This window comes from Gallinula chloropus, assembly GCF_964237585.1.
Source record: "Gallinula chloropus genome assembly, chromosome: 1".
Classification (NCBI taxonomy): Eukaryota; Metazoa; Chordata; class Aves; order Gruiformes; family Rallidae; genus Gallinula; species Gallinula chloropus.
The window spans coordinates 122,871,608-122,894,208 of record NC_140085.1 but is presented as its reverse complement, the minus strand read 5'-3'; the positions used below and the strand labels follow the sequence as shown (position 1 = coordinate 122,894,208).

Here is a 22,601-nt window from a genome sequence, read left to right as displayed (position 1 = left end):
AAATAAACAATCACACAGAAAATATGACACATAATTAGCCCCTGATAGTATGCGAGCTGTCCAGTGGTGGCTTTCAAACCATTACTAGTTTAAGCTTTTCTGAAATCAGACCACGATGATAATGTCAAAATCACCTAAGCATGTTTGTTTTGACTTTCAGGTAGTTTGAAATAAACACACACATCTGTTCTGTGGGTCCAAACTGCAGTTATGCCAGGAGGTTGATTCTGTAGCTGCTTGGGAATACAGTCCGAAGGCCTGCAGCGTGTGCATGAGCATCGGCTGGGACACGGGGGCATTCAGTCACCAGGAAAATGACTGGTGTTCTTGAGGAAGAGACAAAGAAGAAACCTTTCTTTCTCGCATAGTTGGACAGCAAAGCAATACAGACTTGACACCTGGTTAACTTAAAGAAGCCTTTTTTCAAAATACCTCTTGACTGTGTGGATCTTGTGAGTCTGACACAAGCGTGCCGTTGGACTTGCACAAGTAAATCATTGGAAGAATCGATTTGGCACAGCAGTCATTGGAAGAGCGGCTGTGAGGAAGGATGGCAAAGCACTTGGAGATCATCAATTTGTCATTTTTGTTGGAACATGAAAGGGAAACAATACTGGGAGTACTGAAGAGAGATGAGTATCTGAAAAAAGTTGAGGATAAAAGGATAAGGTAAGCCTTTCATTATTGTTCTTAAAAATATAGTCTGTAGTGTCAAAATTTTGTGGTACCCAGTGAAGATTTCCTAGATGCTTCATGAGGAAGATGACTGTTGGGAAATGGCACAGTTAATTATGAGTCAATGTATGTTAAAAATTGCTTGCTAGCGTGGCCCCCTGTAAACAACATTGTCCCCATTGCTTTGAGGAAGAAAAGTAAGTGCAAAAATACACAGCGGTGGCTTTTAAATTTCAGATTGTGTGGATTTTTCCTCATTTGGGTGAATTTACCTCCAGTGAATGGAAGGCTTTAGTAAGGCTCTTGAACCTCCTTCATCTGAGAGGAGCTGTGTGCTTTGTGCTTCCAGAGCTGACTGCAGAACGGGAAGTTTGGAAAGTGTTACAGGAAGAGAAAGCAGATGCATGTCTGCATACAGGACTCTGTACAACATGGCATAAATACAAGAGGGTGACCTATTCCTTTCTGTTGGAGTACATAAAGAATAGGGAGAAGGAGGGACGCTTCATTTTTCAAATGGCTAAGGTTTATTAATAAACAAAACTGGAGATCCTGGGTATGGATCTCAAAAGTCACTGATGGGAGAAGTAGAGACTCAGGGCATTAATCAAGTCCGTGTCTTCTTTTCTGAGGAAAAAAGGTAAAAATCAAAGTTCAGACAACGATGTGTGAAAGCAAGCAGGCTGAGAGTCGGCTATTTCAGATGGCTCTGATTCAGTTAGTGCAGTGAAGTACGAGTTCTGAAAGGTTCATATGCTTTTCTAGAATGCTGTTACTGCTTTCTCTTGCTTCTCCCCACCGCTCCTCTAACGCTTATGCAGTGCTGGTTCTGCTAAACAGGCTTAGTGTGGATATAATCATGCAGTGCTTGGTGTTGGTGGGGCTGTTGGGTGTAAGGGATGACAAAGGGAAGATTTCCAGCCTCTGCTGGTTCCTGTCCATGTACTCAAAAACCAGCCTGTGTGGTTCTTCCCTTTGATTTGCTAAAAAGAGTTTTAGACACTGTGCATTGCAGAGCTGTGTGTTCAGCACCTGCTGAGGCTTCCTTTTTATGGAAGTATTACTTGGAAATGCGTGCAGTGTTAGCCACTGGGTTTGGTAGTCTTTCTACCTTGATGGAATTGAGTCCAAGAGCAATGCCTGTGTTGGTGCATAGCCCAATTAACTGGGGAAATGTAGTGGTTCATCTAAATGGAATGGGCTAAAACTGATTGCTGCTTCCACCGCAAGGCTGGAAGGCAAGGTGTTTCTTTATGTGGTGGTATGGGCAAATTAATCATTTAATCTCCTTCACGATTTGTCAGATGCAGAAGAAAACAGAACACAAGAAAACAGATGGAGCACTGTTTGTTCCTGTGCTCTGTTTTGTAATAGGATAAGTATTTAAAGTAAGTATTTCAGTTTTCTAAGGTGGTGGCCTTGGAAATGACAATAGTCAACAGCAAAGGCTGAAGTTCAGCAGTGTATTGGATTGCTAGCTTCCCAAGCTCCCAGAAAGCTTTCTTTTCTACTCCCATTGTTTTGTGAAGGTTTTGTTGTTTGTTTTTTTAATATGTTGTCTTAAACCTCCTAATTTTCTGCGCTTTCATTCGCACTTCTGGAATTCAGTCACTCTGCCAAACTAACTTAGTTTGAGAACCTAAGGCATCTCTGGAGGATGAAGTTTAGTAAAGCAACCAGAGGTATTGGCTAATCCATGTTTTGGTACAGATGGAAAGACCACCCTAAGAAAAGGATTAAAATGAAGTTACTCTGAAATGCAATGCTAATTAGAATGACTATGTGATGCAGTGTGATAGGCTTAGATACTTCTAGCACCTGTATATGAACCAGTTGGTTTCAAATTGAGGATATTTGGAGAAGTGTCACTAGACCATACTGTGCCTGATAATGGTGGAACCTAGCCTGTAAAAGGCTTAAAAGATATACAAGTTAGAAAGAACTGGGTGTGTAACTGCTTCCTATGAGACTTAATAATTTTTTTTTTGAGTACAGCTTGGCAAGGATATCTTTAATTATGGCTTATCAGTATACTTCAGAGGAACATTTGTTGTCTTTGGAATTCCATTTGGTGCAATCTGTTACATATTTTATTGAAGTACTTTGCAGAAGAACAAGTCCCTTTGTATTTATTTTCAAGGCATTTTTCATTCTGGCAAGATGCTTACTTGTACATTCTATGGAAGATTTTTTTTTTTTATTAGTCTGTTCCACTCTCTCTGAATTTATCTTGGTAATTGTTTTTTCTGTTCTTTTTAGTTTTCACAAGCCATCATAACTTGAAAGAGTTTTTCTATCCAACATGAAAGCGATAGTGTAGGAAGATGTCCTGATAATGAAATTGTTGAGCTATTTTCACTATCACTGCTCATACTTGTGGCTGTTCTTGTATTTTTCTTTGATGTACTAATATTTTACCTGTGTGCAAGAGAAACACAGAAGGCAGCAAGTACGCCTTCTGTGGTTTGCTTTGGATAATACAAACATGCAACCTGCTTCATAAGTATCAAGGTATTTGTTCTTAACTGTAAGCATGTATCTCATGTGACTGGAAATTTTCTTTGAATATTGATTTAAAGCTGTTAGTACTTGTGCCGATAGCCTACAGTGTTATTAATGTTGCTCTGCAATGATTTAGACATCAGTCAAATGACCATCATGTTTGGTTTTAAATACTGGAATTATTTGGGTGAAACGATTAAATTGCATAGAGTTAAAATAGCTAAAATAGTGAACTTGACCATACTGAGGGTGAAAAAGTAGAGGGGTTTTTTAGCATGTGAGTTATCTGGATGTAAGTTTCTCCCAGTAATGTCAGCGAAGACATTCTGATCTGAATGTTTTGGACTGAAACATACCTTTTTTCCTTATTTCCTCATTCTTTTTCTATCTTAAAATAGATCTTTTTTTTTTTTCTTTCAAGACCCTCTTTATGAAAACCCCTATCACATTTAATGTGTGGTGTCCCAAGTCATGAAATCAGTATTAATCAAAAGTGTGTATTTGCTGAAAGGGGGTTTATCATGAACTAGGGGTGTTTCACCTAAGTGCTGGTGGTTCATTTTGGTTCCAACAGCAGCCCCATTGCATCCTCCCCAGCTGTGGTGTTACGCAGGGAACTGGATCTGATGGTCGCAGCATTTTGCATTTGAGCTCTTCCTCTCAATGTTGTTATGCTGCTGCAGAGCAAAGACAGATGACATGCTCACTTCTAATGTACATTCCTTTCTCACTTTGATGATTTTCCTTGACAACGTTTAAATTACAAATGTACTTTTAATTCTTTATAAAGCAAAGCTGTGAATACCAGGCTTTTAGAAGGGGAGATACCAGTATGGTTGCTCAACTGAGGAGACAAAGAAGGAACATGCCAGTTTCTTCCAAGGATAAGGTTTTATTGGGTTATTACTTCGATCATTCCCTCAGCGTTTAGATTGCCAGAAGTTCTGTGAGAATTCCACCAGCCCCAGAGCTGTACTGACAAGGAAAGTTGGCATTCCTACTTTTCTGTTAACTAAAATGGCATCCTCCTTATCAGTCCAAAGAGATCCACAGAAGCAATTTAGAGTTTTAACTACATTACAGTAAAGAAAAAAAGGTTAGCATGGATACCACCACCATGTGGTAACTTCGGGCAAGTACTTCAGGGGAAAAAATAGTGACTAGAATGGGAATTGACTTATCAGTGAGTATACATTTGGACAAAATAATTGCAAGATAGTATATAGTGTGGTATATGGTCTGTGTTATTGCAAAGCTGCCTATAAATATTTGAAGGAAAGGTTCCTTATGTTAAAGCTTATTGATCATCATTACATGTATGGGAAATTAGAAGTTTCTGTCTGGCAGCTTGTCTCATTGTACAAGTGAATTTAACACACTGTTCTTTGAACCAGACTTGTCCATCAAAAGTAATTACTATTGCCAGTACTCTAAGGGTAGAGATGTCTGTTTTGCTCTCCAGTGTTTTTCACAAATGAAGATACTCTTTCTTGGTGAAAGAAATTCTGATGATGATTATTTCTCATCCTCTGGGTTCAATTTTTTTTTTAAATGAAAGACTAGCAAGAAACCCACAAGCAATATGCTTTTTTTTATTATTTGAAAGGACTTCCTCAGAAAAAGGGTTCATCTCTGGAAGTTTGTCTTCATTATAGTATCCAATATCATTTCAGTTCCCATGCTTCCTTTCCTTCTCTTCACTGGACTCTGCTCTGCCAGTCATTATGCCAGTTCTCTTTCCTTTGCAAATGCATTCTTTGCCTCTCCCTGTTTCCTTTTGTTGCCACTCATATACCTCCATACTCTGATATTCTTAAAACAGTTTTTATCATACAGATCTGTTACATACACAAAATGTGAAGATCTGCGCTTATAAAAACTTAAAACACACTGTAGGTACTCAAATGGCTAGATTTCACAGTGCAGGGAGATACCAAGGAAAACTCTTAATAGCCCACCCTTTTGTGAATTGTTAGTAGTATTTACTGTTACTTTCCACATACTGTGTCAGACAGTGGAGGGAATTGAGTTGAATTTGGAGGAGGTACTGGGAATCAGTCTGGCAAGGAAATTCGCCTTCTCCCTCAGCCTCCAGATGTGTGTTGATACCAGTTCCTGCACAGAAAAATTCTCAAGTATCTAAATTAACAGCTGCACAGCTTCAGAAGGAGGTGTCAACTCATTTGTGCAGGAGACAGAACTTTCTGAAGAACACATGCAAGGCTGGAGCTATTTCATACATTTAAGCTTTTTTTTCCTGTTGGAGTCTTTCATTATAGTAACTTGAGGACAGTGTTTTTGTGGGTTTTTTAATTTTAACTGTAATTTTTTGTATGACTCTTTGAACTCTGGAAATTTAGAATGGTAAAATAAAAAAGGAATACTTGGATTCTCCTGTTCTACATCTTAAGATGAAAAAGGTTTTTTAAATGGGCAGAAGGAAGATGCAGGAAAATTGGAAAGTCAAACTGAGGAATTGCATTTGACAGCTCTTCAAAAAAGGAAGAAGAGATGAGGTAGAAAATTATTTTCAAAATCGTTTTTTTTTCCAAAATCCTACTGAAATTAAAAAAAAAAATAAATCTGCTTACTACATAAAAACAAAACCCCGAGCAAGTTACCTGACTCAAAGCAAGTGGATCATACTTACAATATCAGAGGAAATGATGGCATTCATTTAACTGAATGGCTTGTGGTGAGTGTCTTGCCTCCTTCCTGCACCTGTATAGCTACTTTTCTGTATTAGGAGAATAAATGTTCTCGAGGGTAAAGCATACTGTTAAGAAGAAATGGATCTGTTAAGGTTTCTCATAGCAGGATTATAAGGGTTTGGGAATATTCCATCTCTGGAGGCTGCATTTATCAGGGAACATGTGTCTTTGCCTCCTGGCTTCTAGTATCATCAGGGAAGAGCAGACTCTTTTAGATCCTGTTTTATGCCTCTTGCAGGCAGTGGGCAGCTGTGTCAAGCACTGTGACTGCTTGCTGCTCCTTGGATTGGCTTTTGTGGAATTGCAGATGTGATAGAGAGCAGCCCTGCAGAGGAGGACTTGGGGGTGCCAGGGGACAAGAAACTTGCCACGAGCGGACAGTGTACGCCTGCAGCCCAGAAGGCCAACCTTATGATGGGCTGCATCAAAAGAGGTGTGGCCAGCAGGCCATGCTTTTAAATTGGAAGGGGATAGATTTAGACTGTATATTAGGAAGAAATTCTTCACTATGAGGGTGGTGAGACACTGGAACAGGTTGCCCAGGGAGGTGGTATATGCCCCCTCCCTGGAAGTGTTCACGGCTGGGTTGGATGGGGACTTGAGCAACCTGGTCTAGTGAGAGGTGTCTCTGCCCATGGCAGGAGGTTTGGAACTTGATGATCTTTAAGGTCCCTTCCAGCCCTGATCGTTCTATGATTCTATGATTTTTTTTTTTTTTTTTTTTTTTGTCTTTTCAAGGCATCTGTTTTTCATATTTATTTGTTCGATGGATTTAATCTAGGATTTCTCTCATGCAGTGTTGGCTGGGTTTTTTGTTGTTTCCTTCTTTGATAGGGCCTTTTAGGACCCATTTAGAACAGCTTAGTTAAGTCATTTTGTGTTACCTGGAATACTGGTTGCAACAGAATGCTTCTCCAATGCACTTAACATTTTCTCAGACAGTAGAGGGATCTTATAAACTCGGAGTTAGAGGAATGGCTAAATGATCTGCTGTCCTTGGCAGTAACAACTGTCTTTTGCCTGTCTTCTAAAAGGGATGTAGCAGATTGTTTAGAAACTTCAGTGTATCATAGGATTGATTTTTCTCCAGCAGCTTATTAAAGTGGTGTCTGATGAGTTTATTTTCTCTTTTGTATTACTATGAGAGGATTGATGAAGATTAGTTCTCATTCAATACTTAAGATTAAAAATATCTAACTGCATGGCTAATCAGGTTCCTTTAACTCTAAGGAGAGCACAAACGTTAGTATGGCTGTCCTGTCTTTCACAAGAAGCTGGGAGGGGGCACAGCCAAGACGCATGACCCAAACTAGCCAAAGGGATATTTCATACCATATGATGTCATGCTTGGTACATAAGGGGGAAATATGGCTGGGGAGCAGGGGTTGCTGCTAGGGGATGGGCTGGACACTGGGTTCTGGATAGTGAGGAAATTGCATCACCTGCTTTAGCAGAGGGGGTTGAACTAGATGATTGCTAGAGGTCCTTCCAACCCCTGTGATTCTGCGCATCACCTGCTGTTTATGTTCTTCTATTAATGGTAGTGGTATTATTTCCCTCTTCCTTTCCTACCCCATTAAACTGCACTTATCCCAACACAGGAGTTTTACCCTTTTTTTTTCCCTTCTGATTCTCCACCCCATCCCACAGGGGTGGGGGTGTGGACTGAGCAAGCAGTGGTGTGGTGCTCAGCTGCCCGCTGTGGCTAAACCGCGACAGTCCTTTCTAGCACCCAACATTGAGATAAGGACAGATCTGACCAGAGCATGTTAAAACAAATTTATTTGATGTCTTTTTTATGTTAGTTAAATAGTCTCTGGTTGCAATGGTGTTTTGTTTGTTCACCAAACACTGCTTGATATTAAGCAGAGCCCTCAGGGGAGAGAGAGGGAAAACAGTGACGGGCACTGCGGCCGCTCCAACCCCAGTAACAGGTGCTGCAACTGAACCAGAAAAACCAGCCTGTGCTGATACCAGTTGCCCTTATACCCAAAAAAATCAGTTTGCTTAGTAAGGTATGATGTTAAACCAGGACCACCATGGGAACAGGAGGAAGAGGCAGAACTACAGGCAGAATCACCCAAAAACTGATAAGGGATGAACTTTGATGAAACCAAGCAAAGTGCACTGATGATGTAACTAGAACTGGACTCAGCAACTGACACCCAGCAACTTCCTTTAAATCAGCGTCTTCAACCTGCAGGCCACAAGCATGGGCCACACCAGATACACCAGCTGTATCCGGATGCAGCATGCGACAATCCAACAGCACACACCATCTCCCCTGCCCCGAGAGACTGTTATGACAGATGGAGCCCAAAGTTGTGGCCTACATGAACTCAGTGGGTATTTCAGAGGGGTGGTCTACAGACTAAGGGAATTGTGTCTGTGTATATGTATAAAAAAAATGGCAGGAAAAATGGTGTTGATAAATTGGAAAGTGTAGGATCTGCACATGATGTAGGTGGTATAGAATAAAGGGTAGATAATTTCCTGGTTTTTTGGCTGGGATGGGTACATGGTCAGGACAACTGACCCAAAGTAGCCAATGGGACATTCCATAACATATGATGTCATGCTCTGCATATAAGGGGGGAACTGGTTGGTGAGGAGGAATTGCTGCTTGGGACAGGCTGGACATTGGGGTCCCTTCCAACCCTTGCCCTTCTATGATTGGGTCTGGGCCACCTGATCCTAGTGAAGGGTTCCCTGCCTGTGGCGGGCAGTTGGAACTAAATGATGTTTGAGATCCCTTCCAATCTGAAGCATTCTATGATTCCAGGTGGTGAATAAATTACATTGTGTATCACTCACCTTGTATATCCTTTTACAAGTATTGCTGCTGTTATTTTCCCCTCTTCCTTTGACCTAGCAAACCGCCCTTACCCTAGCCCACAAGTTTTACCTTTGTCGTGCAATTGTCCTTCCCATCTCCTGGGAGCGTAGGGAGGAGTCAGTCAGTCAGTGTGTCCTGGTACCGGCCAGGCCAGAGTTACCTTCCCCAGGCAGCCAGCCCAGGGGAGCTGAGTCAGCCCGGGCTGTTTCCACACCACCAGATATCACTCCCCCGTAAGAGGGGCTGGTAACGAGAGGCTCTGGGGCAGCCCCAGTGTGGCCGGGCATTGGGTGGGCTCTTCCAACCCCTATGATTTCTTGTGAACAGCCCTTATCCCAACCCGCGGGGCTCTCCTGGGAGGGATGCATCATGTCACTAGTGCAGTGAGGCTGGCATTGTTTAGAGGCTGTTATGATGATGGATTTTTTTTTCAGATGACTCACCGGTCTCCTCCTACTCTTTCTGGCCTTTTAGAAATTTCACTCTTTATTTTCTTCAGACCTGAGCATATTTGTTACAGTCAATCAGTATTTCAATTCAACAGATAGTATAGGGAGTCCCTAAAGAAGGTTTCTATCCAGTATACCTGCCCATACATTGTTTACTTGCTTTTTTGATTTTTCTGTTTTACTTGTCTAAGTCAGTGAAGAAGCTGTGGGTTTATTTTATCTCAGATCCCTGAAAGTCCTCAAAAGCTGCTCTGTATTAAAACACAAGGAAACAAACACTTCAGGATTCACGTTGTTGGCAGATTAACTATCATCTGGTAGGAATTCAAGACTTTTTTTAAAAATCACATAAGCAGTGGAAAACACTGTTGCAATCATCACTACTGAATAGTAGGAATAATACCTATTTAATGTCAAAATATTATTGATAAGTTTTTCAACATGTTGATCATCAAGCAAGCTTTTGTTTAAAAAGGCACTGTTTGTTGGGTTTGGGTTGATAAGAGTTCCTTATTTTAAGTTTGAAGAATTTAAAATATGGGCTTCGTGCCACATGATGCTTCTAATTAAGCACAAAAGGGCCTGAAAGTTGTAGGGAGGAGGGAGGGAGACGGCTGGAATGGAAGGAGTTCAATGAAGGTTTTGTTTCAACATTAGACACCTGGATGCAGTCTGTAGGACACGCTGATAGTTACCAAAAAGATGGCATCATGCTGCCTGTGGAGTTCCTGAAATGCAGTGGGTCACAATGTGGGTTTTATGTTTGATTTCTTTTGTTTGGTTGGTTTTTTTAAAGTAAAAATAAGCTGCTGACAATAAGTCTGGTATGAAAAAATGAGCCTTTGTTAGTGCTTGGTATTTTAACCCTTTTGAGGATTAACAATATTCCTCTTCTGACTTATCCTGACTCTTGGACAAGGTTCAGGTTGCTGTTTTGCAAAGAGATGTTCAAGCTCCAAAAGAAACTGGAACTGAATTCTATGTCCCCCTTTAGTTCTGTGGTATGTGGTTTACCAAATCTTCTCAAAACCGAGTAAAATTGAAGATACAAAGCCTACCTCAGCTGAATATTGACTGGCAGTTACATTGTCTAAAAACTCACAGTTTCAGCTGTGAGACCATGAAAAAAGATGAGACACAGAGAGAGAATCATCAGTAATCCAGTAAAGAAATGGTGATCCAGGTTGTGGACCGAATTAGGTGAGTTGAGGTGAACTTTGTAATCACAAAATTGGGGTGGAAGGAGGCCAGTACTAAGCTAAGAAGGAAGAACAGGTCTGACACAGGAAGGTTGGGAGAGCGTTGCTGCAGTCACCATCAGTGGAGTTCAAGATTCCGAGTGAAGAAGGCAGAAAGGATCATAACTCTAGACTTTAGAAGAACAGATTTAGGGTTGTTCCAGGGACTTGCTGGGAAGAGTCTCATGGGAGACTCTACTGGGAAGAAGACAGATCCAGGAGAACTCTCCAAGAGGGCTGGTGGTTAGGGTGGGGTCTTTTTGTTTCAGTGTATTTTTGGTTTTGTTTGTTTGTTTTTGCTTTGTTTTTTGTTTGGGATGTTGCTTTGTTGGGCTGGGTGTTGTTTTTTGGGGGGGTGGTGAGGAGGAAAGGAGGTTGGGTGGAACCCAGCCCTGGTTTATTTTGAAGGATCACCTCTTCCAAGGTCAAGAATGGCCCATCATGACAAACAGGAAAGCAAGTAAAGCAGCAGGAGGCATGGATGAAGAAGGAGCTCCTGACAAAACATAGATACAAAAAGGAAGCACACAGGAGGTAGAAGTAGGGACGACCTGGGAGTCTGAGCACGTGAGCACAGGATTAGGAAAGCTGAAATCCACCTGAAGTTAAATCTAGCAAGGGAAGTGAAGAGTAATGAGAAATGTTTTACAAGTACACCAGTGGAAAAGGAAGGCTAGGAAAAGTGTGGACATGCTGCTGAATGGAACGGAAGTCCTGTGGAAAAGGACAAGGTGTACAGTGGTTTCTTTGCCTCAGTCTTTACTGGTAAGACAAGTTTTCAGGAATCCCAGCCCCCTGAGATCATCAGGAAAGTACAGGTCAAAATAAATTTGCCCTCAGTGGAGAAGAATCTGGTTAGGGCATATTTAAACAGACTGGACTATACCATGAGCCGTGATGGGATGGACGTATGAGTGCTGAGGGAATTGGCTGATGTAGTTGTAAGGCTACTCTTTGTAATCTTTGAATTATCATGGTGGTTGGGAAAGGTGCCCGAGGACTGGAGGAAAGCAAATGTAATTCCTACCTTCAAAAAGGCTAAGAAGGAAAACCCACAGAACTGCAGGTTGGTCAGCTTCACCTCAGTCCCTGGGAAAGTGATGGAGCCACTGATCCTGGAAAGGACTTCCAGGCAGATGAAGGGCAAGAAGATACAAAAGAAAAGTCAGCATGGATCCACCAAGGGAGAGTCATGCTTGACCAACCTGATAACTTGCAATGAAATGACTGAAGAAGGGAGAGCAGTGGATGTTTTCTATTTTGACTTTAGCAAGGCTTTTGATACCATCAGTTTGTCAATAAAGATGTTACCAGAAATGAAGTATGGACTACATAGAGAGGCAGGATGAACTGGCTGAGCTTCTGGGATGAGAGGTTATGATTATTGACAAAGTCTAGCTGGAGGACAGCCATCAGCATGGTACCCTAGGGGTCAATACTGTGGCCAATATTGTTTATGATCCTCATCAATGACTTAGATGATGGGACAGAGTGCATCTTCAGGAAGCCTGCAGGTGATCCAAAACTGGGAGGAGTTGTTGGTAGACCCACATGAGTGTGCTGACATTTGGAGAGAGCTTGATAGGCTGGAGAATAGGACTGATGGGAATCTCAGGGAGCTAAGCAAAGGAAAACATCAAGTCACAACCCTGGGGAAGAATGACCCTATGCATGGTACAGGCTGGGCACTGACTGCCTGGAATGCAGCTTGGCAGGTGAGATCCTGTGGGTCCTGGTGGACACAAGCTATGAGTCTGCAGTGTGCTTTTGTGGCAAAGACCACCAAGAGCATCGTGGGATGCATTAGGTGGATTGTTGTCACCAACAGGTCAAGGGAGGCGATTCTTCCCCTTTCCTGGGCCCTGGTGAGACACTTCTGGAGTCCTGTATCCAGTCCTGGACTCCCCAGTACAAGAGAGACATGGGGAGCCTCACCTTGATCCCTGGGAAAGTGATGGAGCAGATAATCCTGGGCACCATTTCCAGGCACATTAAGGATAAGAAAATCATGAGGAAAAGTCAGCATCAGCATAGCTTCAGCAAGGGGAAGTTATGCTTGACCAATTCAGTAAACCTCTGTGATTAAATGACTGGCCTTGGTAGATGAAGGGAGGGCAGTGAGTATTGCCTGCTCAAACTTAAGAGAAGTCTCCTATAAGATACTCATAGATAAGCTTTTGCAAGGCTTTTTGTGTAAGAGGGATGGGTATTCTGGAGAGAGTTGAGTGAAGGGCCGTGAAGATGACTAAGTGACTGGAGCAACTGTCATATGAGGAAAGGCTAGGAGAGTTTAGACTGCTTGGCCTGGAGAAGAGAAGGCTCAGGGGTGGTCTTGGTGTGTAGAAATACCCGAAGGGAGAGTGCAAAGAGGATGGAGACAGGCTTTTCTCTGCGGCGCCCAGTGACAGGACTGAAACACAGGAGGTTTCATATGAACATGAGGAAACACTTTTTCACTCTGAGGGTGACTGAGTGCTGGCATAAGTTGCCCCAGAAATTTTTGGAGTCTCCATCCTTGGAGATAATCAAAAGCTTTCTGGGTGTGGTCCTGGGTAATTGGCTTTTGGTGACCCCGCTTGAGTGGGAGGCTTGGACCAGAAGACCTCCAGAGGTCCCTTCAGTCTCAACCCTTCTGTAATTCTGTGGCATGCTGGAGCAAGTGCAGTGAACAGAGACAAAGCTGGCTAAGGGATTTGCATGTGTTTCTTATCAGAGAGACTCAGAGCTGGGACTGCAAGAGACGGCTCAGGGAGATCTTATCGATGTGTATAAATGCCTGATGGGTGTTAAAGAAGAGTCAGGCTCTTCTGAGTGCCATCCAGAAAGTGAATTAGAGTCAGTGAGCACAAACTTGAGTACAGGAAATTGCATCTGAACAGGAAAAAAAATAATTGTGAGGCTGGTTGAACACTGGACAAGCCTGCCCAGAGAGGCTGTCGAATTTCCGTACTTGGAAACAGTTGGAACAATCCAGGGCAACCTGGTACAGCCTAATGTGCTTTTAGTGGGATGTTTGTACTAGATTGGTCTCAAGAGATCCTTTCCAACCCTTAGTTTTGATTTTTGTGCTGGGAACTTCAGCATTGGAAAGACAAAGCCTGTGCAGGGAAGGCTTGGGTTTCAAGCAGTTTGACAAGTTCTAGCAGTTCTTTTTATCCATGTATTTTAAAATACGACCTTAATTATTAATGTTTTGTTGAATGCTGGTTTTAGAATGAAGCATTTAGCAGTGGGTGCATTTAATTATAGAAAAAAATTCCAAAGACCTTAGGTGGTCATGACATTATAAACTTTCTTGTTGCAGACACTCTTCATCTGCTAATGTGATTTGCCCTAGGACTTTTCTGTATCGATGAGTTAAACACATTCTTATTTAGAACCAGTGATTTTATTGAAAAAGATATGGCTTTATAATGAGAAGGAATGTTTATTGGAGAAATGAAGTGAGTGAGCTCAGGTGTATTTATTTGGCTGCACTTCTCTGATTTTTGTGCCACATGAGTGTTTCCCCTCTCTTTTATTTCAGTGAATCTAGAAGGACCTGCAACATTCAGTTCCTTATCTTGAATTCTTCTGCTTGTAATTTCTTCCTGCTGACTGGATAACCAATGCTCTGTGTTCATAGGAATCTCGTCTAGCTCAGTGAAGATGATTTCTGTGCTCCAGCTGAAATAAGAATGTCTTGGTGTTACCGACTTCTGTTACACTGTCAGAAGCCCTCAGACTTTGTCGTGTCTTTCTTAGCCCACAGCATCTGAGTTCTCTTAGGTTTCATTGTGAATGAGTGGAGGGAGGAGGAAAACCTGTCCTTTGCAGTTGCAAAGAGAAGCTTGAATGTACACAAGGAACCAAATAAGTGGGGGGGTTGGGTTTTTTGTTGGGTTTTTTTTCTAATGTTGAGTGTCATTTAAGTGTTGAATCAGTCATCTGACTCCGAGGGGATAGGATTTTGAGGGGATTCAAAAATTCCAGATTTTCAAATGCCTGAGGTGCTTTTATTGTCAAGTGGTGACCAGATGAAACTCTGGTAAAGAGGCAGGTAAACAGTGAGAGGTTATCTTGTGCTCAGAGTGTTTAAGGCTTATTTGCCCTCCTTTTTTTTCTCCAGAGACTAAGTTGTCTCCCTAGTACTAGAAAGCTGGTTTTGCTGCTGAAGGAAGTTCAGCAAGCAGACAGAAAGAGGGAAAGGAGTTTCTGGTGGCTTCACCTTGACTGGCTTGGCTTGGCACCAAGTCACTTTCTTGCTCCCTGACCAGGATGGGGAGAACATAAGATGAAAAAACTCATGGATTGAGATGATAGGTAGATTGCTTACCTAGAAGAAAACCAGACTTGACTTGGGGAAAAATAATTTCCTTTCTGGCAATTAAGAAAAAATAAAATTACAGTACAGAGAAACAAGGGTAAAACTGAAACCATCTTCCCTTCAACACCCTCCGTCCCAGGCTCAACTTCTCTCCTTTGCTCTTGACTCTTCTATCTCCTCCCCTGTTCAGGAGGTGCATAGGTTCTGTTCTATCATAGGTCCTGTCCACTGGGGTGTAGTCCTTCAGGACCAGGCTGCTCCTGCGTGGGTCTCCCACGGGATGTGGTTCTAGCTAGGAGCCTGCTCCAGCAGGAACTCTCTGCAGAGTGCAGCATCCTTCAGAGCATATCTTCACAAGCACTAAAAAGTGTATTTGTTATTCAGGTGGATAGATGTGGTATCTCTTCTAAAATGATGTGGTTGAGAGCATTCTAGTAGTAGGGAGTAGGGGCATCTATATGTATGCTGAGACTGTGATTGAAGTGAGCTGGGTAGAGGGACTTCTTTATGGTAGAGGGACTCTTGGCTGATGGCAAGGCATGAAAGATTGTGGGCAAGGATGAGGGAATGGGACACAGCATCACTCAAGCATGTAAAACTGAAAGAACTTAGCAGCTACTGAGTGGAGCTCTGGGAGAGGACGTATTCTGGGATAGACTGGAGTGCAGGAAGGGTTTGAAAGGGTGGAGGAGCTGAAGATTGTTGGCCCTGCCTTGGCTGTGAGTTTAGATGAGGTGACCGATCATATTCCTTCCAACCTAAAGGTTTCTGTGTGTTGGGGTGGGAGGGGTGAGAGCTAGAGGCTGTGACATGGGAGGAAAAACTCTGGAATAAAGTCAGGAATCAAGATACAAGGAGATACTAGTGAGAGGTTTGGGCTATGATGGGGTCCTGTTGAGTCCCTAGTCTGGGAGGATAGGCACAGAAAACTGCCTCTCCTGTCATCCTTCCTGACTTTCTCTTCAAATTAATTGTTTTTGCAGCTGGTGATATAGTCAGTACAGCTCACAGTTATTTTCTTGTTAAGGACCCAACTTGTGCACTATTGAAATTGCAGCCTGCGCACCAAAATTAGGTCTTTTATCCTGCAGAATTGGTGGCAGAACCGGTAATCTGCAAGTCACAATATTGAAGCTAATGTGCTCCTCTTTTTTTTCTTTTTTTCTCTTTTAATTGTGGTATTACAGAATAACACCACTATCTATTTGGATGGTTGGAGATATTTTTAGGCTTTCAATAGCCAGTGCAGAACTGCATATGCATTCCTAGCTAACTCTACATTGCCATAGTATTAATTCCACACTAATTACAGGAAAGGTTTTCCTCTTTTTCTATAGATGTACAGGATAGTCCCAGTTTTTAGCTGCTGTCAGCCTGGCCTCAGCACGACTTGAATTATTGATGAGAGACAAGCAAAGATGGGTTACCAATTGTCCAGAACCGCTCAGCTCTCTGTGGTTGCTTATACTGATCTATCACCAAATTTTCCTCTTGACTGCATGTCTGAGAGGGGGAGGATAGATTTATTTTTCTTTGTCAGAAATTGCAGAAAAAATATATATATAAAAAAAATCACTTGTATTGCTTTTACTTGTGTCTGGTAGTTTTTCTCTCTGAGTCTTAATCTGTTAAAAAGTTCTTACAAATCATTGAGCCGTCCCTCCAAATTACAAGACTTCATTTTCTTACTTGTAGGAAGCTGAAAAACGAGCTTCTGGAAGTGAGAAGGAAAGGTGGAAACCTTCACTGCCAGCAGGACAACAGCAGGGTCTGTATTCGCTGTCAGAAGAGCCTGGGCTTAATCTTTGACAGAGGAGACCTGTGCCAGAGCTGCAAGCTGCGGGTCTGCAGCAGCTGCCGCGTCGCGGGAGCCGGTGGGCAGTGGAAGTGCTCGGTGTGCGCCAAGATCGCGTAAGTTGAGCAGCCTTCGTGGATGTGTGTAGAGGATAGTGCTGTGTAAGCAATCCTGTGCATCACAGATACTAAGATACTGGTGACAAGTACTCTGAAAACGACAGAAGTTCAGTTACCAGCGAGTGACAGTATATTCAGGTTATGGAGACCTAAATGTAAGAATCGAGTAAATAGAAGTTAACGAAACAGAATTAAGAACAAGCCAGGTCTGTATGTTCTAAGTAATGCAGTAGGTAGATTTGTAAGGAAAGAGATGTCAAAACTGTGAGTCTGAGCACTCCAATTTGTGTTTCTGTCCTTGGGTTTTTTTTTCTGTGTTTATCATAACTGAATATCTCTGCAGAAAGAGCGAGGGCTGTAGCTAGAATGTCTCAATCACCGAGCGTTCAAAAGCAAATTGTGCTATGGTGGGAGGTAAAACAAAAGGGGGATATCACATTTCTCTCAGCTGGAATATTGAGCATGGGGAATGGAGGAGGTGGGTAGCGATCACAGTGCTGAACAGCAGAGAATCAGTATTCTAGCGCAGAATATCAAGTGAATAAGCAAGAAGGGATGTTACATGTTCAAAGATATTTACTTGCTGTATACTTGGAAGAATAACTCTCATGATTGGTATTGTTAATATGGGATTTTGTGGCTTGACTCAGTAAGATAACCATGAAGGAAAGGAGAATTGTGTTAGGCAACAGCACTCAGTTATGCATCCTGATGTAAGAGCTGGATTGTGTAAGAAAAAGACATGAGGAAACAATCATGTTAAAGGGGGAAAGAATCAGAGTAATTTCAGAGGGCTTTTTTTTTTTTTTTTTTTTTCCCAGACCATCAAACAAACAAGATCAGGAAGAGAAGGATTTTTGTAAACTGTATCCGAGAGGGAACCCGAGTTGCCGGTTAGGTCAGAGTTCGGCTCCCTGGGCAGCTAACGAAAAACTAAGACAGTGGGACGTGGAGTTTAGTATTTAGTAATCTAACTTAAGCTTTGGGAGGTTAACATCTGCTCTTTGCTAGATGCCTTAAGCTTCTCTGCAGCTAGTGGGACATGTCCAGAGGACGTTGTTTCACTTCTTAAGATGAAACAAGTTCAAAAGCCTGACTTTGTGAAATTATTTTAGATCAGTAGAGGCCTGGCTGAAATCCTTGTACATCACTTCCACCAGTTCCTGGAGGTGATCTAAGTGCTGTGCCTTTCAGAAACTATGTGGTGCAGGTGAGATGTCAGAGTGGAGAACAGCAAACACAATACTACTCTTTAAAAATGAAGAAAGAAAGAACAAGAGATTTGTTGACCCTGTCAAGTTACCTTTAATTTCTCTAAAAATACCGAAACAAGTGATTGCTGTGCTGGTTGAAAGTCAAGAGAGGATGACAGGATGATGAGTAAGAGCTGGCTCAAGAACAAATAATGTCAAAACCAATTTAATTTCCTCCTTTGATAGGGTGACAGACCTTGTGAATAGAGGAGGATCTGTTTATGTCTTATAACTTGACTTAAGTGAACCTTTTGACACTTTTTCTCGTGCCATTATAAGATGATGATAAACAAGGGGAGCTGTGCCCTGGAGTAAATTCTGTTAGTGTGATTTCAGACCTGCCTGGAAAATTATAAAGCTCTCTTCTTCTTTTGAGATGTCCAGAACTACTCTGAGTTAAAAAAAAAGGAAAAAAAAAAAAAAAGCAGTGATGCAGAGAAGAATATTTTCTGGCTTTTACAGTTAAGTGTTTTAGTTAAGGGCTTGGATGCAGCATGTGAGTTTGCCAGTTACACCTGTGGGTGACAAAACTGAGAGGTGCTGCAGACATGTTGAAGGGCAGGATCAGGATTCATAGTGATGCTTACAATTACAAAAGTGTTTGGAATTCACGTGGAAGTACTATATTTGGGCAAAAAAGCAGCTGCAGAAACAGAATGAGGATAAAAACAGCTAATGCAGCTGTTCCTTAGGGAAGGGTCTGGGCATTGTACTGAATGGAAAGCTGAACGTGAATTAACAGCATTTTCCACTGTAGAAAGGTCCAGCATCACACAAAGATGTACAAGCAGAATTACGCTCTGTAAAATACATAACACATTCTGGCTTTATGTGCTCTGCCCAGTTTTCTGTAGTGTACTTCATGTTGGCCAACAGGAGAAAGTTCAGTAGGAAGTCATGATCACGAGCGTAGCGCGCAGAATGCCCAGAGTAATGGAGAGTTGGAAATGTTTGACTCAGGCAAGAGAAGGCTGCAGATGTCCATATTAAGAAGGCATACAGCCTGTTCTACATACACACACTGGATAAGAAAATGGATGTGGCACTTAAATTGCAGTGCTTAGGTGGTATGAGTGCTGATACAACTTGGAGAGGTGGCAGAATCTTGTTTTAAAAACATGTTGGATAAACCTGTATCAGGAATGATGACATCATCAGAGATGGTCCTATTCTGGGAATGAAATCCTGTGGTGGGTTGACCCTGGCTGGGAGCCAGTTGCCCATCAAAGCTGCTCTGTCACTCCCCCCTCTGCTGGGTGGGGGAGAGAAGATACAAGAGGCTCCTGGGTTGAGATAAGAACAGGGAGAGATCATTCAGCACTTACTGTTGGGGCAAAACAGACTCAACTTGGGAAAGTTAATTTAATTGGTTAACATTCAAATCAGAGTACAGTAATGAAAATTAAATTTAAATCTTAGAACACCTTCTCCCCACCCCTCTTTTCTTCCTGGGCTCAACTTTATTCTTGATTTATAGGAGCACAGGGGATGGAGAATAGGGGTTGGGGTCAGTTCATCATGCATTCTCTGCTGCTCCTTCCTCCTGAGGGGGAGGACTCCTCACACTCTTCTCCTGCTCCAGTGTGGGTCCCTTCCATGGGGTGCAGACCTTCAGGACCAGACTGCTACAACATCAGTCTCCCACAGGGTCACAGGTCCTGCCAGCAAACCTGCTCCAGCATGGGGTCCATCTCACCGCGGGTCCTGCCAGGAGCTTGTTCTAGCTCTGGCTTCTCATGGGGTGCCAGCCTCCTTTGTGCATATCTGCCTGCTCCAGCCTGGAGTCCTCCATGGACTGCAGGTGGCTATCTGCTCCACCAATCAGGGTCAGTGGGCTGCAGGGGACCGCCTGCCTCACCATGGGCTCCTCTATGGAGTTCAAGGGAATCTCTGCTCTGGCACCTGAAGCACCTCCTGCTCCTCCTTCACTGACCTTAGGGTCTGCAGAGCTGTTCCTCTCCTCTCTCTGGCTGAAATTGCTCTTGGTGGCTTTGGTTTTTTCACCTTCTTAAATGTGTTCTCCCAGAGGCACTACTAATGGGGTTGATGGGCTCAGTCTTGGCCAGCTGTATGTTTGTCTTGGAGCCACCTAGTATTTGCTTTGTTGGATATGGGGGGAAGCTTCTTGCAGCTTCTCACAAAAGTCACCCCTGTAGCCCCCCCTAGTACCAAAACATGCCATGAAAACCCAATACAAAGATAGATAAGGTAATTTCTCAAAACATAAACCACCCCTATTCCTTGTGACTGTGCTGCTGTTCTGTATGCCAAGCAGTGTTCCAGCTTGAAGCCTGCCTCCAAGTTACAGACCACTTTGTAATTTGTTTGCAAAGTGCTGAACTTTGCATGTGATAAGGTTTAGTCTGTGTTGTGTATCTTTTATTAAATTGAAATCTCTGTCCTTTCTTTTTGCTCATAGGCAGTGTTTTTGCAGGGCTATAGCAACAGCTAATATCTGTAAAATGCCTCTTACACTGCTAGAAGTACAGAGATTATCCTGTGTGGGCAGTATAAAGATGAAAGCTTGAGAGAGGTTTTTCAGTTAAACCATTGTGCATAATTTCATTTTTTCTGTTTTGCTTTTCTCTCCCTTAAGAAAGAATCACAGGGGAAATCAGAATTTTTATGTTTCTTAAAATTACATTTGAAGGAGGAGATGATGAAGTTAATGTGAATAGGGCCTTTGGCAAAATTAAAAGGCAGATGGTTAGGAAAAGAAAATGTGAATCCACTGTTAAGAGGCAGTGATGCTGTATGAATAGCAAGCAAAAGACAGGAGGAGGGGAAAAAACTTTTCTTTCTGTAGAGTTGGTCTGCATACAGTGTTTGTGTCCTTCCCATTGCATCGTTTCACTGCAGTAGTGGCTTTGCAAAAGCCCCTGACCGTTTCTTTTAGCAACCTGATGAATGAGTCTAGGTTAATCTTGGTATCTGTGTAGACTGGAGCACCTGCTGTGCTGTTCTCTTAGCAGAGCCAAGTTATGCTGCTGTCACAGGGTGTGTGGATGTTGTCATTGTTGTGGTTTTGCCCCAGCTGAGAGCCGAGCACCACGCAGCCCCTTGTTCTTTAAAAGGGAGTTGGGAGGGGGAGTTTAGGGAGGGGGAGAGGGAAGGAGAAGAAAACCCAAGGAACCAAAACCTCTCAGGTTGGGATCAGGACAGTTTACTGGCATAGCAGAAAAATAGATATGACAATGATAACAGGATTTTGTAGCAAAATATATGAAACTGGTGATACACAAATGCAGTTTCTCACCGAACCACACAACTCCGGGAGTACAGCTTAGAGCCATCCCAAAAATGGACCGTCCCCAAAACCGCGTGTCCTGGAACTGCCTGCTCCACCCCTCACCAGCCCCCCTTTTCTGCTGAGCATGACATAATTGGCATGGAATACCTGTTTTGGCCAGTTTGGGTCACCTGTCCTGGCTGTGTCCCTTCCCTTCTCATTAGCAGGGCAATATGCACAACTGAAAAGTCCTTGATTGCTTGGCAACCACTAGAAACATCTGTGTGTTATCAGCACTGCTCTCATCCTGACTCCCAAACATGGCATTCCATCCTCTACTAGAAAAGAAATTAACTCTATCCTAGCTGAAACCAGGACAGTCACACACACTGTGAGGCCCTTGAGAGGCAGTGGGAAGGATTCATGGCCTTGGTGAACTCCTTCCAGTTCCGGTGCTAGGTTAGTTCTTGGCTGTTCTGCCAAAGCTGTCCCCAGGAATGGCTGTTAAGTGCCGCTTCAGGCGATGGTGGTAGCAGTAACCTGTCCAAGAGCTGGTACACTGTCACTTTTGTTACCTGCTGTGATATTCAGCAGCAAGTTTTTCAGAGCTGTTGGGAAGCCTGTGGCGTTCCGTCTGGTGTCAGCGGTGAAGGCCTGGCGCTGGGGCGCGAGCCTGTTCACTCGGGGAGAGGCTGGTGAGTACTACAGAAATTACTGCAGAAACTCCTCAAATTACACAGATAATCCAAGAAGGTTGCTGAATCAAAGAACATCTTGTTGTGGCAGTAACAGAAAATGTAGATAATACCAGCCGGCTCCTGCCTGTTGGTTCATTTAATACGTTTTGACTTTTCCTTCCTCCTCAGCACCTTGAGTCCTCCCTCTTCACTCAGCACAGGGGTTTGGGATACCTGTACTACAGCAAAAGGACATTCTGTAGCATAGCCTGGGATCAAATGTTGTCATTCATTTAACATTCATGGTGAATTTATGTCCAGCTAGCACAAACAAACCCAAAAAACCCAACCCCAAAAACCAAACAAAAAAACCAAGCAAAAACTCCATTAAAAGAAAAAAAGAGGTGGGAAAATGCAAGTATGCTGTCTGACGTGAAGATCAGATGATTTCAAGATGCTCTTTTTTTTAAAGGGTATGGTAAAACACAGTATTATTTTCTGAACAAATTAAAAAATAAATACCTAGCGGCGTGATGGTAGCTGTAGGAGTGAGATACAAGTTTGTTTAATAATACAGTATAAATGTTCATCTGGCAACCAGAACATCTTCATCTGGGAGTAAGTGAATCTGACTTCCCTCCTCCAAAATAATCTTTAAAGCATTTCATCTGCCATTTCTCCAAAGTCAGACTTGCCTGAAAAACATCTTGTGCTGATGGGTAAGTGCATTACAGCATCTTAATTAAATTCAAAAATGCTTTCAAAAAGAGACTTAATGAATTTGAGGAAAGACATTTGAATGTGAACAGTG

The 22,601-nt window shown here is 42.6% G+C and overlaps 1 protein-coding gene across 1 annotated transcript in view; it reads left to right on the top strand.

Annotated features, from left to right (window-relative positions):
* Positions 1-550: 550 nt before the first annotated feature.
* SYTL5 (synaptotagmin like 5) overlaps positions 551-22,601 on the top strand; it is a gene marked incomplete at both ends in the record, with an annotated part of 63,298 nt that continues 41,247 nt past the window's right edge. The window contains 2 exons of the mRNA XM_084264530.1: positions 551-669; positions 16,413-16,628. Of these exons, the coding sequence (XP_084120656.1) occupies positions 551-669; positions 16,413-16,628 (335 nt within the window). The remainder of the gene's footprint in view (positions 670-16,412; positions 16,629-22,601) is intronic.